The sequence below is a fragment of the Lithohypha guttulata genome (genome assembly GCF_036872675.1).
Source record: "Lithohypha guttulata strain CCFEE 5908 chromosome Unknown scaffold_1, whole genome shotgun sequence".
Lineage (NCBI taxonomy): Eukaryota > Fungi > Ascomycota > Eurotiomycetes > Chaetothyriales > Trichomeriaceae > Lithohypha > Lithohypha guttulata.
This window is the reverse complement of record NW_027042750.1, coordinates 4826610-4841509: the sequence shown is the minus strand read 5'-3', so window position 1 is coordinate 4841509 and position 14900 is coordinate 4826610. Positions and strand designations below refer to the sequence as shown.

The 14900-nt window shown below is 49.3% G+C and overlaps 8 protein-coding genes across 8 annotated transcripts; 4 read left to right on the top strand and 4 right to left on the bottom strand.

Annotated features, from left to right (window-relative positions):
* Positions 1–1805: 1805 nt before the first annotated feature.
* On the bottom strand, positions 1806–2699 carry KRE9 (Cell wall synthesis protein kre9 precursor; the record flags this gene model as incomplete). The annotated part of the gene is made up of 2 exons (XM_064896158.1): positions 1806–2399; positions 2481–2699. 2 exons carry the CDS (start codon positions 2697–2699, stop codon positions 1806–1808), a joined length of 813 nt encoding a protein of 270 aa, XP_064758845.1.
* Positions 2700–3158: 459 nt separating this feature from the next.
* Positions 3159–4301, top strand: LTR64_001779 (uncharacterized protein; the record flags this gene model as incomplete). Its single annotated transcript, XM_064896157.1, has 1 exon — positions 3159–4301. The coding sequence occupies one exon, from the start codon at positions 3159–3161 to the stop codon at positions 4299–4301; it is 1143 nt and encodes a 380-aa protein (XP_064758844.1).
* A 908-nt stretch (positions 4302–5209) lies between these two features.
* Positions 5210–6052, bottom strand: LTR64_001778 (uncharacterized protein; the record flags this gene model as incomplete). The annotated part of the gene is made up of 1 exon (XM_064896156.1): positions 5210–6052. The coding sequence occupies one exon, from the start codon at positions 6050–6052 to the stop codon at positions 5210–5212; it is 843 nt and encodes a 280-aa protein (XP_064758843.1).
* A 451-nt stretch (positions 6053–6503) lies between these two features.
* On the top strand, positions 6504–7725 carry LYS1 (Saccharopine dehydrogenase; the record flags this gene model as incomplete). The annotated part of the gene is made up of 2 exons (XM_064896155.1): positions 6504–6584; positions 6634–7725. The coding sequence occupies 2 exons, from the start codon at positions 6504–6506 to the stop codon at positions 7723–7725; spliced, it is 1173 nt and encodes a 390-aa protein (XP_064758842.1).
* A 223-nt stretch (positions 7726–7948) lies between these two features.
* LTR64_001776 (uncharacterized protein) lies at positions 7949–8425 on the bottom strand (the record flags this gene model as incomplete). The annotated part of the gene is made up of 1 exon (XM_064896154.1): positions 7949–8425. One exon carries the CDS (start codon positions 8423–8425, stop codon positions 7949–7951), a length of 477 nt encoding a protein of 158 aa, XP_064758841.1.
* A 740-nt stretch (positions 8426–9165) lies between these two features.
* INO4 (Transcription factor) lies at positions 9166–9672 on the top strand (the record flags this gene model as incomplete). The annotated part of the gene is made up of 1 exon (XM_064896153.1): positions 9166–9672. The coding sequence occupies one exon, from the start codon at positions 9166–9168 to the stop codon at positions 9670–9672; it is 507 nt and encodes a 168-aa protein (XP_064758840.1).
* A 313-nt stretch (positions 9673–9985) lies between these two features.
* LTR64_001774 (uncharacterized protein) lies at positions 9986–13494 on the top strand (the record flags this gene model as incomplete). Its single annotated transcript, XM_064896152.1, has 2 exons — positions 9986–10243; positions 10294–13494. The coding sequence occupies 2 exons, from the start codon at positions 9986–9988 to the stop codon at positions 13492–13494; spliced, it is 3459 nt and encodes a 1152-aa protein (XP_064758839.1).
* A 431-nt stretch (positions 13495–13925) lies between these two features.
* SDH4 (membrane anchor subunit of succinate dehydrogenase, Sdh4) lies at positions 13926–14703 on the bottom strand (the record flags this gene model as incomplete). The annotated part of the gene is made up of 3 exons (XM_064896151.1): positions 13926–14169; positions 14223–14366; positions 14477–14703. The coding sequence occupies 3 exons, from the start codon at positions 14701–14703 to the stop codon at positions 13926–13928; spliced, it is 615 nt and encodes a 204-aa protein (XP_064758838.1).
* Positions 14704–14900: the final 197 nt, after the last annotated feature.

Genomic DNA, 14900 nt, shown 5'->3' with positions numbered 1-14900 from the left:
CTGCGAAACGGCGCAACAGAGTTCAGAGCTTTATTGACACGACCGGCTTGCCGTAAGCTGTACGCCAGTCTTTGTGATGCCATTGTGCACACAATAGGGAAAGGTAGGGATCGTGGGAGGAACGGCCGTTGTTGACTGGAGCTGCCAGCATTTCATGCAATCTTTGAGAAGTCACGGTACAGCTTCGTTAGCGCAGAGCCGCCGGCGGCAACTCAGCCGAGCACACAGGTGGATGCTTGTCCCGACGACGTCGGGGCGAGCGATAACATGATCAATCGTTATATCAGATCATAGCTTTCTTCAGTCCGCATGATTTCGGCTACGCACCGGTATATTGCCAAATTGTTATGTTCCGCTTGCGAAGTTTCGTACTAGAGACCACGACGTTTAAATCATGCCAGTACCACAGAAGCTCTATGTGCTATACCAGCCTACCAGTCCTGGTTGGATTGATATCTATTCGTAGCTACCAGGCTCATGTACCAGTGAATTGGTTCGATGGGTGTCGAAATTTGGTAGGCGAACGGTAGGTCTCGAGATGTTACTAAACTGCCAGCTATCCTCTAAGAGATCAAAACAGCCTCTGGCCGGGTCAGGGCGTCTGTAGACTACAGCTTCGGTGCGGACATTACTATGGAGAACTCTTGTTAACAAGATGCGCCATGGCCACTGAAAGACCTGGAATTGGAACAATAGCATCTCGCCTGGCTTTTTTCAGTAGGACTCCACGGATTGGTCGCGTGGAATTACTCGGAGAACAATGCACAGCGCAGACGGAGTGGTCTGAATCTTATCCTGAGCTGTACCGAGCATTTAGAGAAGGATCGCTTGAGGTTTGGGGTTTTAATAGTGGGTACATCTCTGTTTCGTTCGACTTCAACCTTCCCGGGATGTCCTCTTCTCACGCGTGCACGGTGATCATCTACGAGGACGGAAATATTACTGTGATTGGCGTCCGAAAGCAATACATAGATGCCGTTGTGAAGCATTTGATGCTCTTCTATCCATGCGACAACGAACAAGTTCTCATGCTCGTGCACACATGGCCTAAGGGAGAAAAAGCTCGACATGTCACTGTGGAAGACATAGTCTAAGATAGTAACGTCTTCGGTTTTATTGGTGCAAGGAGCACGGAGGCGGAGTATGGTCGGACTTCAGCATGATTCTATGCAGGATGAAGATCGTATGCGATACAGACATTGACATGGGAAGAGTAAGGCATGAGGTATACTTTGTTGGTGGTGAAGGCATCAGTGGAGTATGTATATAGCTACCACGCGATGGTTGGTGGAACTGAGCCCGTTGATTCATACCAAAACTGCAACCCTACCCAATTTACCCGTATCCAGTCATCTACTACTAACGAGAATTACGCAGTCGGATAGGGCTTGATCTGGGTTATTGAACGGTACACGTTGCAATGTAGTCGGGTGGCGATGAATAAGATTGCTGGTGAAATAAGAAAGGGTGTGAGAGTGCGATGGGTCGCTTCTTGCCGACCACCACATGAGCTACTATATTGAACTCATTTGGAAAGGCTCTGATAGACTCAGGCTTAGGTCGACAAACCACAACCTATATGCGAGTCGCAGCCGTAAGGTTCAATGTTATTCCCCTCAACACTGCATCCTCAGCTTTCGATAAAACACTTTGCTTCTGTTAAAAACCGTGCTTGCGGTCAGGGAGAAGGCACTCAACTTCGCTCAATCCGTTCATTATCAGCATGCAACGCTTTTCATAGCTTCATTCACATCTACCACAATCTATCTACCTATCATTCGAGTCTACCCATCGTCCACCACCCCTCAATCCTTCCACCGATTCAAAAACTTCTGCATATCATCACTCGGCTGCGGCGCCGCCGCAATCGTGGGCTCCATACTACTCACTGCAAAGGTAAACACGTCAGTAACGGTTTGCGAAGCGTTCGGTCCTGGCATGCCCGTTCTACTCCAGATATTGTAATCACTCGTTGGGTATTGTCTCGCATTCCCCTTTGCCGTAATCTTACTTGGCGCGACTTTGGCCATGGGAGCGTAGCGGACAGGACCTGTCTGCATTGTGTAGGGAATGCTGTAGCTTCCTGCTGGTGCGCCTGCTGCTGCTCCTGCTCCTGCTCCGGCGGCGGGATTGGTGATTTGGTTGAGGGTGGGAGGGCCATCTGTACCGGAGATGGAGGAGAGGGCGGATTGGACGTTGGCCGGGAAGGTGCCTGTCATGGAGGTGAGGGAGAAGCGGGGGGAGTAGTTGTATACGACGCCGCCAGGGGCTGCACCGATTGTGCGGAGGAAGTAGGCGTTCTGTGTGTTTGCGCCGAGGTTGAGGTTGGTGATTTTGGCGCTGTATGAGTTGCCATCTGTTGCAAAATCACCTGTTGTGGTGAAGGTTAGGAGGATGGTCTGGGAGTGAGATGTTAGTATGTGGTCACGCGTAAGTACAGAAATGCAGCCAATTGTGGAATAAGCATGATCGGAACATACAAAGTCTTTCTCCGTCTGACCACCAGCACATAACTGAAGTTGGTACGTTGAGAAGTCTGATAGTGGAGGGCTGTCTGGGCCATCCTCAAATTCCACGTCTATCGTGCTCCCTGATATCTTTGCGCCTGCTGCGGGTGAGGAAAATGCTATGTCGGCAGTACATGTTTGGAGAAGTAAGGCACACAGTGTGCTGAGGAGCAGAGGCCTACACGATAACATGGCTCGCAGTAGTTGTGAACGAATGTGGGAGGAGAGTGGGTGGACAATCGGTGAGCTGCAAGCTCAGAGTGTTATGTAAGGACTCCTCGTGGCTGATGTGGTTTAGTTGTGAGTCTTCGTAGTTCGTTACGCTTCTGTTCTGTCTATGGGATATGACTGCAGGTGCTCGATTAGGTACAACTCATTCACAAAATCAATGGATAGTCGTTAGATAGGCTGCGCATCACACTCCAAACAACTCCGTACTAATATGCAGGTACCCGCGGCATCCCTGCAGGCACGGCTTCAGACGGCAGGTCTAGGCGGCATGTCAGAACTCCAAGTCACACGTCATTGCAGCACATTCGAAACTGAGAATCCAATGTTTCAAACTGCAATCACTTATTGGTGTCACAATTACAGACCAGACGTAACAGGCGGTAGTTCTACACCTAAAGTCGTCTGTGAGAACGTGCGAAAATGGCAAAAGGCCTCACAACCACCACAATCCTATCCTCCATCCTCTCTATACCCAGAGAATCCCCCATCGTCCCCACCAGCCAAAGACCACAATCACCCACCAACTACAACCAAAGTGGCTGGTCATCGCCCGACTCATGGCTTACAAAACTCTTCAGAGGTGACCCACTGACGATATTGTTCGCACTGCTGGTCACTCTGGCACTCCCTGTGCTGAACCATCTCTATTTCTATACACAGAGTTCTAGGAGCCGCAAAGACGGGCAAAGTGGGGATGGCATACCGACGTTCTTGTTGCTGGGGCCAAGTGGAGGTGGGAAAACGGCTCTGGTGACGGTGCTGCAAATGAGGGGTAATGTTGCGAAATCTGAGGCAAAGGAAGCGGACGAGGAAGTCGATGAGGAAGAAGACAGGTCGAGGTCTACCGTAAATGGACACAGTCGTGACGCCTTATCACCTACAAGACTAAGTCAGATCGCGAGCACAACGCGTATGAGGTTATTAACTGGGACGCCTCTAGGAAGCAACAGGTACAGATCGGAGAATGACTACGAGGTCACCGCGTCGAAGAAAGAGGGCGCTGTTTACAAAATTATCGATACTCCTGGTCATGGCAAGTTGAGGTCGGAGCAGGCGATATCCTACATCAACAAAACAGGTATCGGGTTGAAGGGAGTGATCTTCATGCTTGACAGCAGTGCCATGGACACTAGTGCTGCAGATGACGGAGAGATGGCTAAGGATACCGTCAGCTATCTACATGATGTGTTACTGAACCTGCAGAGGAGGCCGAAACTAGTCAAGAAAGCCAGGGCAGAAGATGTGAGGGTACTGGTTATTTGCAACAAACAGGATCTATTCACGAGTCTGCCACCTACTGCCATCAAGTCAAGGCTAGAAATGGAGCTAGAAAGAGTCAAGGCGAGCAAGAAGCGTGGTATAAGTGCTGTTGACGCCAAGGAGGATGCAGATGAGAATGAAGACGAGACTGTTCTAGGCGGAGGTGGGGAGCAAAAGTTCACCTTCAAAATGCTAGACGATGAATTCGGCGTTACTGTTGAAATTGTGGGTGGTTTCGTCAAGGACGAAGAGGAGAATAATGACGTGAAAAGGTGGGAAGAATGGATTGGTGCCTGCTTGTAGCTTGGCATAGTTATCTAATGATGCGAATCTTCCAATGTTGGTCAAATGCGGCGATGGCCTCTCTAGGTCCAGCATCGTATGTGCGCCCTTCTGGTTGCCGTCGAAAACGTGTGTCATGACCTAGCTCCTCATATGTCACGTAATACCGCTCACTGCATTCTTAGGCGTAGGACGGTGGTAGAGAATCTTTACTGGGCTCCTTCATTGACTGAAGCTCAACATCGGCACTTGCTTTAGGAAACAAGCGTCGCCATGAGCAGATAGCTATCAGTGGAGCGTCTGGCCTAATGTCAGTATGTTTTATGTTACTGGAATTGGAGCCAACATACGAGCTGACAGTATGCAATAGCAGTAGAAGATTGCGTAATATACGGTGTAGGTCTTGTAGCTGACAACCGTGTTTAAAATTATGGTAAGTGTGACATACGCCACGAGACTTAGAACGACGTGGAAGCCAAAGTGGAAACCCCAATGGATATAATTGACTGGTGGTAATATAATTGCAAGGCTCGTGGAGAAACTGCGCAGACGTTGTGCTCTAGCAGTATCTTCGTCTAAGTGATGTATTTTGTTTGATGAGGACCCCATCGTGACAAAGACGATTAATAGACCTGTGAAAATGTTGTTTCGTAATACTATCGCTATGCAATGCAGGCCCAAGAAAAAGGTCGTGCTGAAGCTGGTGTATGAGAATGCTGACAGATGCAAGACAAATTAGAGGAGGACCGGCAACTGCATGATGCAAGGATGCTCGTACCTATGAAGACGCAGCCACGTTCGATTTGTTGATGGTCGCATATGAGGGCTCAAGGAAGGTGCTGTTGGTTGAGATTGACCATTGACAGCGCCTTCTTACAGTTATTGATGACTGCAATAACACAAGGGCATGGGTCGTTCTTGTAGCACTCCTAAAGGAGCTCTTCGTCCTCTTCTCTTTCTGCCTCCTCTAAGGCTTCACCATTAAGAACGTCATCGTCATCCGCTTTGGCCATGACTTTCTCAATCAGCTTCAGTGTCGTTCTGAGTGGCAGCCCAACCACATTATCGAAGCTTCCCTCAATCCGATCTACCAACACAGCTCCCGTGCCTTGTATGCCATAGCCGCCTGCCTTGTCCGCACCCTCCCGAGTCCGCACGTACGCCAGTAGGAGATCATCCGAGATGCTCGTATCAAATTTCACAACAGTCTCCTCCCAAGCTCTTTCGATCGCATAGCCTGGATCTCGTGCTGATTCGAGCGGTGTCATACACACAACAGCTGTATAGACTCTATGTGGCCCGGTATCCCTCAAGCCTTTCAGCATGGCTATATGATGTGCCTCACTTCTTGGCTTCTCCAGTATCTCGCCCATGGCACTCACGACCACGGTATCTGCAGCTATTATTATGCCTGGCTCGCCTTTTTCCACGTTGTCCACTTCTTGCTCATAGACAGCTAACGCCTTTCCTGTAGCTGTGGCGAGGACATACTCAAATGGAGAGTCGTCCTTGGGTAGATTCTCTTCAAAATTGGAAGGTATCACTTCAAGGTTGGTCAACCCTATTTGACCTAGGAGCTGTTTTCTCCTTGGCGACTGAGATGCTAATATGACCCGTTTGTCTCGTAGCAGCAATAGTGCTGGCAATTCTAGAGGAGGAGGTCTTGCCAGTCGTCTTGGAGGCGGATTCTGTGCTGGGATCGCTGCTGCTTCGTAGGAGGGAGGAGCGTCTGTTGGCTCATCACCCAGCGATATCAATCTCTTCTCAGACATCGTTCTTCGTGTACCTTGCTAATAATGGAGCACTTCCGGGAATACAAAACTTCCGAGTCCAGCTCGAGGAAGAGACAATTCTGGTCGTGGCGCTAGCACTTCGACGAAAGTTCAATATCGGAGCGGATTGTCCTGGTTGTAACGACTCTTGCGGTATAGTCTGCACAATATTCCCAGCCTTCCAGCAGCTCGTCCTTACAATTCAGGATTTGTTGCTCCATGACTCAAATTTCCAGAGCGTCCACGCGTATACCGGCGGTCATTTGCGTTCCAGTATCGATAAGCATGCACTGGTGGGGCATGACGAAGTGTGGAGGTGAAAGCATGAGCTTGGGGACGATTGCATGAAATATTTTGTTTACTGACTCAAAAAAGAGCTACTGCTACCACGTATCGTGGCATATAAACTTCTATACGCATTATTGTTGGTCTCAAGAACTTGACACACAAGATGGCTACAACACTACATCTGCGCTCTGAGAGCAAGCCGCTCGAGCATAGATCAGCTCTGACTCCTACCACTACCAAGGCAGTACGTATCAAATGAGCTGCTAGAAACAGCTCCTAGCTAAAACCCACAGCTCCTAGACGCAGGCTACAAAGTCAACGTCGAGCGATCGCCCGTACGAATCTTTGACGACGAGGAATTCGAGAAAGTCGGCGCAACACTCGTTCCAGAGGGATCATGGATAGACGCGCCTACAGACCACATCATCGTCGGCTTGAAAGAGCTGCCGGAAGACAAGTTTGCGCTCAAGCACACTCACGTTCAATTCGCGCATTGTTACAAAAGTCAAGGTGGCTGGGAAGAAGTGCTATCGAGATTTCCGCAGGGAGGTGGAACGCTGCTCGATCTCGAGTTCTTGACAGATGAGCAGGGAAGAAGAGTTGCGGCATTTGGGTATCATGCTGGCTATGCGGGTGCTGCGTTGGCCATCGAAGCGTGGGCATGGCAGCTACATCATCCTGAAGCTAAGACTATGCCTGGTGTTTCCAGTTATCCAAATCAGGATGCCCTAGTTGCGAATGTCAAGGCTAGGATGCAAGAAGGTGAAGCCATTACGAAGCGAAAGCCAACAGTACTGGTCATCGGTGCTCTGGGTCGTTGTGGTAGGGGTGCTGTTGACCTGTGCAAGCAAGCTGGCATTCCAGATGAGAACATCCTCAAGTGGGACATGGCTGAAACAGCAAAAGGAGGACCATTCGATGAGATTGTCGAGTCTGATATCTTCGTCAACTGCATCTACCTATCCGAGGAGATTCCGCCTTTCGTCAATGAAAAGTCGCTCAAACAGGATAAGAGGAAACTATCAGTCATCTGCGACGTCAGCTGTGATACAACAAATCCCCACAATCCCGTACCAGTCTACACTGAGAACAGCACATTCAGCAGACCAACCCTGCCAGTCGTGGGCTACGACAATCCACCACTCTGCGTCATCAGTATCGATCATCTGCCCAGTCTGCTGCCTAGGGAAGCCAGTGAAGCTTTCTCTCAAGCTTTACTACCATCTTTGTTGAGTCTGAACGACCGAACTAACAGCAAAGTATGGCAGCAAGCCCAGAACCTGTTCAGCAACAAGGTTGGAACTTTGCCAGAAAGTATGAGATCGACCTTTCAGAAAATGGCTGACTCGATGCCGGCAATGCCAGGACTGAGCAGTAAGTCGTGAGTAGTGTATGATTCGAAGCAATACATCTCTACCTTTGTCTGAGTGAATCTGTCAAGGAGACTACTGTGCTTTGTTGCGTCTTGTCTGATCGTGTCCCTCGTCACAACACGCTGGACTGCCGTTTGCTCGACCTTCTTACCATAGCAATACACTCAGTATATGCTAAGCTCTTTTTATCTCCTTCTGATTCATCATTTTGTTCGCTGAGAACTTGCAAGTATGATCAGCCTTTCATTGCAGTATCATCTGATTCTATATTGCCTGCCTTCCTCTTGGAGCCTGTCTTCGATCCTGATTCATTCTCATCACCATCATGGTATTCCGAAACCTCCCAGCTGATAGTTGTCGCACCGTCTGCGGATGTGCCGTAACCTTTGCGCTTTGTGGCGCTGTAACCTAGCTGACTTCCTTGCATCATGTCTTCGAACCATGTAATTCCACCACTTATGCCACTCCTTGACGTCCTCGACACTGCATCGCCAGCTGGTTGCGTGATCTGTTTGGAGTTTTTGGATGTAGCGCTTTCGTTTCGATTCGACTTCGCAGCTGTTTCGGCGTCTTTGAGCTCTTCTGTCAGATCGATATCCACAGGAAGCAAGTCTAAGTCTTCGAGTGCTAAGATATCCCTACTACCCAGACTACCCAGCGTGATATTCATGAAGTCCTGCTCGCTAGCTGGATCTTCAGTCCAGTAGGACATATTCGTGCCACAGAAACCGCAAAACTTCCGTTGAGAGCCTGGCCGACGAGTAGGTGTGAAAGTACGTGCGATGTGCTCATGCAGCTCATCCGGAAAGAATGAGACTGTCGCGGATTGGTACCAGGTCAATGGCACTTTCAGCCATCCTGAGAGGAGTGAAGAGTGAGATTGACCTATTTCCACTTAGTCGAAGGTCTTGATGATGGTGCGATAGTTTTCAGAAGGCCGTACGATTGAATTCACCTGTCCCGAAATGGACCTGAGCTTGATTTCGAGCATTTATGTCTGTGGGAACATGGATAACATGATTGTACCGTCCGCAGCTGCAGGAGCCTTGAAGTCGGCCATCGATGCCCATTGTGATCGATAGTATAGATAGAATAATGTCTAATTAACTACAAGCTGTACTCAGTAATCTGGAAAGTTATTTGAGTTGGATGTGACGACCTACGACAGAAGTACGAATTATGCGCTCATACGCTCCAGCCAAATATGGGGTTTATGCATCACGCCTCCCAATTAGCTCTGGCCATGGAGAATTCTCGCACTTGGGCGCAGCAGGCTGCCGCTTACAAGCAGCAGATGCGTAGAAAGAGCAGCAACTCGGTCTCAACCATTTCAAGTCTGGTTCGGAAACCACAACACACAGCTTTCATTTTGTTACAAACATCTTTGACCTACAAAAAGATCTCCTTCTTTCATCAATGTAGTTCTGCACACGCTGCACAGAACGAACACTCATGTCTCGAGACCAAATGGCCGAGTCAGAAGCCACCTCTAGTCCAGAGGCTGACACTCCACAATCCGGAGCAGAAGACGACTCCAAACTCGGAAGCGCGAAAAAGAGAAACAGCAAATCTAGTAAGCCAAGATTAACTGCTGTACAAAAGAACACAAACCACAAAGACGCCGAAAACAAAAGGCGGACAGCCATACGGGACCGTTTTTCTGAGTTGTCCCAACTTGTGCCTGAAGCTGCTGGTCAAGAACGAAGCGAACAGGTCATGTTAGCAAAAACTAAAGACTATCTTCAAGCTGCTCTTGAGGAGATCAGAGAGATGGAACACATAGCACAGCAGCAAGGTATACCATTACCTGATGATGCGAGATTGAGAGACAGCGATTATGGTGGACCGAGATGGAAACAGCCTCATCTTGCCAAGTACGAGAAATCGAAGAACAAGAAGCTGGCGAAAGGCACTATCGGGGTTCAGGACGATGCTGATGGAGAGGCCGAGGATGATTAAGATCTGTTACTGATCCGAGCTGAATTCACAGTACACGAATGAATAGTAGGAGTGGCTTGAACCAGATATTAATGAGCACCAGGGCTTCATCTGTAAAAGTGGCATAATACGCTACGACGGAGCAGCAACGAGCGGTGGAGTCTGGGAGTGCTAGATAAGCGACCTTCACTCGGAATTTCTGTCACTGCATAAATTTTTCTCCACAGGCAAAACAAAGCAAAGCTAAAGAACAAACCCCGACCTCGAGCCACTTATTTACACCCCTCATCATTACTAGATATGCTTTTCTTATCCAAGGGGACCACTGGCCATTATGTCTTACGACAACGTCGGATCTGAGCGATCGAAGCCTCGCTTTATGCAGGCCACACAAGCATCACGAGCGTCCAAAGCAACAACCCCTTCGCCTTTGCAGACGCGACCGGGTGTAACACCACTCCCATCTTCACTCTCCAGAGGACAGCATCTGTTTCAACGCGCGAGTCAGAGACTCACGAGCTTCAGCACTTCCAAATCCAAGCCTAGTAGATTGCCAATAGTCTCACCTGGATCTTCTCGCAACACAAGAGCAGTAAGAACTGCTGCTAATTATGATAAAAGGTCTTGCTAATAATTTCAAAGCCTTCGCTTGTCCTCTCGAGTCCTACTCAGCGATATAGCCACCTACCAGAACCCATTAAGAAACCATCGCTCGAGTCACCGACCGAGAAGCCTCTCCCTAGTCTGCCTGTTGCGACTTTCGTTCCGCGATCACCAGTCCATAGGCGATCACTCATCGATGCTGCTGAGAAGCCACTACGAAAAGCAGTCTCGCCAGGAATAGAGCAAGACTGGCCTACGTTGTTACCAGCGAACCTCACGGAGATACCCGAACCACAAGGCATTGGCAAATCGGCTGAAACACCTACCATGATCAAGCCAAGTCTCAGCGAAAGTTTGTACGAGGGAATGCGCAATTTGAAGGTCAATGACGATGCATCTGGTCAGCTGAGAAGTATCCGTACTGAGTCAAACAACAAGATCAATGCTCAAAACTTCACACCAAAGATATTCCACAACAGCAGTGAAGCATTAAAGAACCACCCAGTCGAAGACACTAAGTTCCTCGATCCTCGTCCGGCACCCGGTACTCCTCGAGTCGATAAACAGGATCGATCATCGACTGGTTCTAGCATTAACCGCAGATCATCTCACCAGGGCTTGAACATACTGAAAGCGAGAAGGAAATTCAAATCCAGCGGCCAGAACTCTCAGCCTCCTAGTTTCATACCACAACCATTGTCTACAACTATCGTTCAGGAAATGGAGGACACAAGCCCGTCCAATAATGATGTATCTAACAACAAAACTGAGCTCACCGAGTCAAGAATGTCCCGTAAGAGGGGAGTCTCGGCCACAGGGTCGCCTTACTCGAATTATGTGAAGAATTCTTCAAAGGTTGTACAGCTAAAGCGTGCATGCAGTCGAATCTCAGACATGAAAGAGCAGGTCAACAGTAATGATGACGACAAGCACACTGATGACACGAAAGACATGGCTACTATTCCTGATACATCCGTAGCTTGTACTTTGCCAAGTGAAAGACAAAGCTCTCTACCACTACCTACCAGACCGGTGGTCAAGACCTCTACGGTCGACGCCAAGACTATATTGTCAACCTGGATGCGTGCAAATGCCTGTGAGACACCTGAACAGAGCCTCAAATCAGGATCATCGAGCACCACCATCAGAAATGGTCTTGCTTCGGTAACGAAAGTCAGCTCAGAGACAAAAGCCTCGACCCTGCCGTCGATCTCCTCTCGGAAGTCGAGTATGAAGGAGAATGTGTCGCCAAATCACCCTGGTGATGATGAAGACCTTTCACCTATACGAACTTTCAAATTTCCTGCTAATACCTCGGAAGTGGACGACAACAGTTCCCAGATGACCCGCATCACCTCTGCAAGTAGTCTTTCCAAAGCAGGTACGATCTATGCACAGGACGAAAGAGGCAGATACCGGCTGAAGCCTTTGTCTCTTGCAGACCCCAAACATGGTCCACGAGTTCGCATTGATGATTCTGCCGATCATCTGCTCCTTAGCGATGAACAGCTGGCACATGTCGAAGCTAAGCGGGCAGCATATATGCACAAAATCGAGTGGGCAAAACCACGCGATGGTCATAAAGAGAATGAAGTGTTCCCAGAGTTGGAGTCCCTTAAAGGTACAAACACGAACACACAAGCGAACGAGGGATCGAATCCTGGCCCAGCCTTGGATCAACAACTGCAGTCAAAGTCCTCCTGTCATAGCTTAGGCAAAGGACTCAAGCTTGCACCGCCAGTTGCGGAAAACATCGGCATCCTCAGTCATAGCCCTGATGGTTGGCCGCTGTTGACTTCCAAGATTGCTCCGTTTGCAGAAACAGATGCCAGTGCACCAGCCTCCATTCCTCCAAATGTCATTCGTATGTCGGCATCAGAGGCAAAGTTGGAGAGCACTCCTGGCACACCACTACGCCAGCATGGGAACAACAATCAGACGTCACCATCGAGTGCATATACCCTGAGAACAGCTCTCAACAAGCTCCCGAACGAGGCCGAGCCCGCAACTACCAGCCTCAAGCCTAAGCTGCAAAAGTCATTACCTGAATTAGCACGACCACTCTTTCCGCTACGTACATCTTCCAAGAGTGATTCACCTTCTGCATTATCGCCATTGCATGGCGGTGTGCGAAGGCGAACCAGTGGCCGTTTACAACCGTTCGTGAACCAGCGAGCCACCTTTCGCCGTGTCACCAACAAAAGCCAAGATGACGAGTATACGCATGCTCACCCAGCAGTTACATCCGCAGAGAGTGATACCCTAGCATCTCCAGCTCAACATATGCAATCATACCATGCGTCAACTCGTCACATGAATGCTCACCAAGATATCGACAGCGATCTACCATCCTCGCCCCTTGCGGTTCCAGGAACAGTACATAGCAATAAGCCCAAGATGATGTCTAAATTTGGCGGACTCTTCCACAAGACTTCGCGTGAAGGCGACTTGCACAGATCAGGCTCTATCAAGGCTACCCACAACCACAAACCTAACATACCCTCGCCTCTAGGCGAAACCCTATCCGATTTCAGCGCAAATATTAGTCGTGGAGGCAATATCACGCTCTTCACCGGGTTGGACAACATTGCAGCCAGCAAGACTCAGAATGGACTACTAACCACGATGCACGGTACGGCCAGCAACGACGACTCTACAAGCAAGACCTCACATTCAGCATCCGCAATCTACCACGGCATGGTCAAAGAAACATCCAGTCCACCTTCCGTCAAGCGTAAATTTCCTCGTCTAACCGGCCACAAGCATTCTGCAACAATCTCGTCCGCGGCTTCATTAAAACCACGCGACATGTCCCCTCAATTCATGACATCAGCCCTCGAACCACCCGAGATCCGAGAAGCGACAACCCTAGCATTTAGCCTCCTTGATCGCGCACGAGATATCCGTTACGGAACAGGCGCATCTTCCACACCATCACCTACAAATACCGACGAAGATGGCGAGACTGTAAATGATGGCGCAGGAGTAAGTCAAGCCGACTACGTCGAGCTTGCAAAAGTTATCGTCAGTATCGTCGCCATGGCACGAGAAGCGGAAAAAGCAAAGGAAGAAGCAAAGTCTGCGGCTGCTAGGGCGGAGATTGAGAGTGTGAAGACAAGACGTAATGTTGCGGAGCTTTGTGTTAGGGTGAATAATTTAATTAGTGGTGGTGGACAGGGAAGGGGAGGTGATGAGGAAGACGAAGATGAAAGTGAAGGGGTACGGGACTGGATGCTTTGAGCGGAGGTTGGAAGATTTTGATGAGGATCTTGTTCGCGTTAGGAAGGGTATTGAAAGTATTTTGGTGTAAAGAAAATGATACTCTCTAGGAATTGGTTGGCTGTGATTAGTCTGGTTGATCCCTTAGGTGTGGAAAAGGCTCGGTATGCGTTGCTTTATAGCCTTGTTTTGTTTGATTGCGATTCCGAGCTCTATGTCAATGGTCCGAGTCTTGCGCAAGCTAGCTAGCAGAGGTTTAGACTACTCACAACCGATCCAATATTCACTCAGTGCGAAGCACTCTTATGTTTTGTCGACAGCTGTGTCAAAATCACCAAAGAAACGGGATGAGGCTATTGTTTGCGGAACATGACGGGTCCGCCAGAGGAAAGCGTGTAATTCATTGCACATAAGTTATACACATTTGTTTGTCCTCGCCACTAAATTTCTACTCACGCCTGGCCTTTTAGAGCTTTTGCATCGTAGCCCAAACCACTCAAGTTCGATTTCTCGATCGTGGCGTCGTTCTTTCCTGCTCTCCAGATCCTCTTGACAGCTTCTGTGATACCGACATCGTTGGTCTCGAATTCGTAGAGACCGATACCGACGACGAGGGTGGCGAGCATGAGGAGGTAGTCAAAGGCCTTGCGAACACCTGGCATACGCCATTGCGGGACGTAGTCTGTTATTATTGACCTATAGAGCTATTAGAGAGACTGGTTGGGATGCTGGAGAAGGAAGAAACGTACTGGAAGCCCAGGTGCGAGTGAATGAGCATAGCACCACAGAAGATGGCGTCCATGGTGGGGTTGAGAGTGCCAGCAGCGAAGGGAGCTAGTGTGAGAGGGACGAGGAGGACGGAGATGCCACGCTCGGCGATCCAGTGGTAGGAGCTGTGTAGTTTTGTTAGTATCATGTCCCTCGACTCGCGTGTTGTGTGACGTGAGTAGGCTGCTCAAGATCACAGTCCAGAGTATATCCGTCTCCGACAGGTAGTACTCACCCATGCGTAGGATGAGGATCTGGCACTGGCGCAGGGTCATTGACACCTCCATGAACGACCTGTGGACCTGGTGGTAGAATGCTCTTCTTGGTGGTTGTGGTGAATGGTGCTAAGCGGCTCACGATCGGAGAGCTCTGTCGGATGTGTTCTGGTCGCAGTACCACTCTTCTGGCAGGTTGGAAGAGTTGTCTGGCACATCGCATGCCTAGCCTGGTCGTCGATGCCATCCTGAGCAACTGTATCGGACAAAGTAAGCTGCAGTGTAGTGGTCGAGGATTTGGCCTACTCGAACTGTTCAATGCGTTCACGACTCACGTGCAAAGACGGTACAATTGAGGAAGCTGCGATTGGCTGTCTTCGGCTCCTTCCGGGCACACTTCAATTGGTTACTCGGTATTTCTAGGTGGGTCTGCTGAGAACTGGG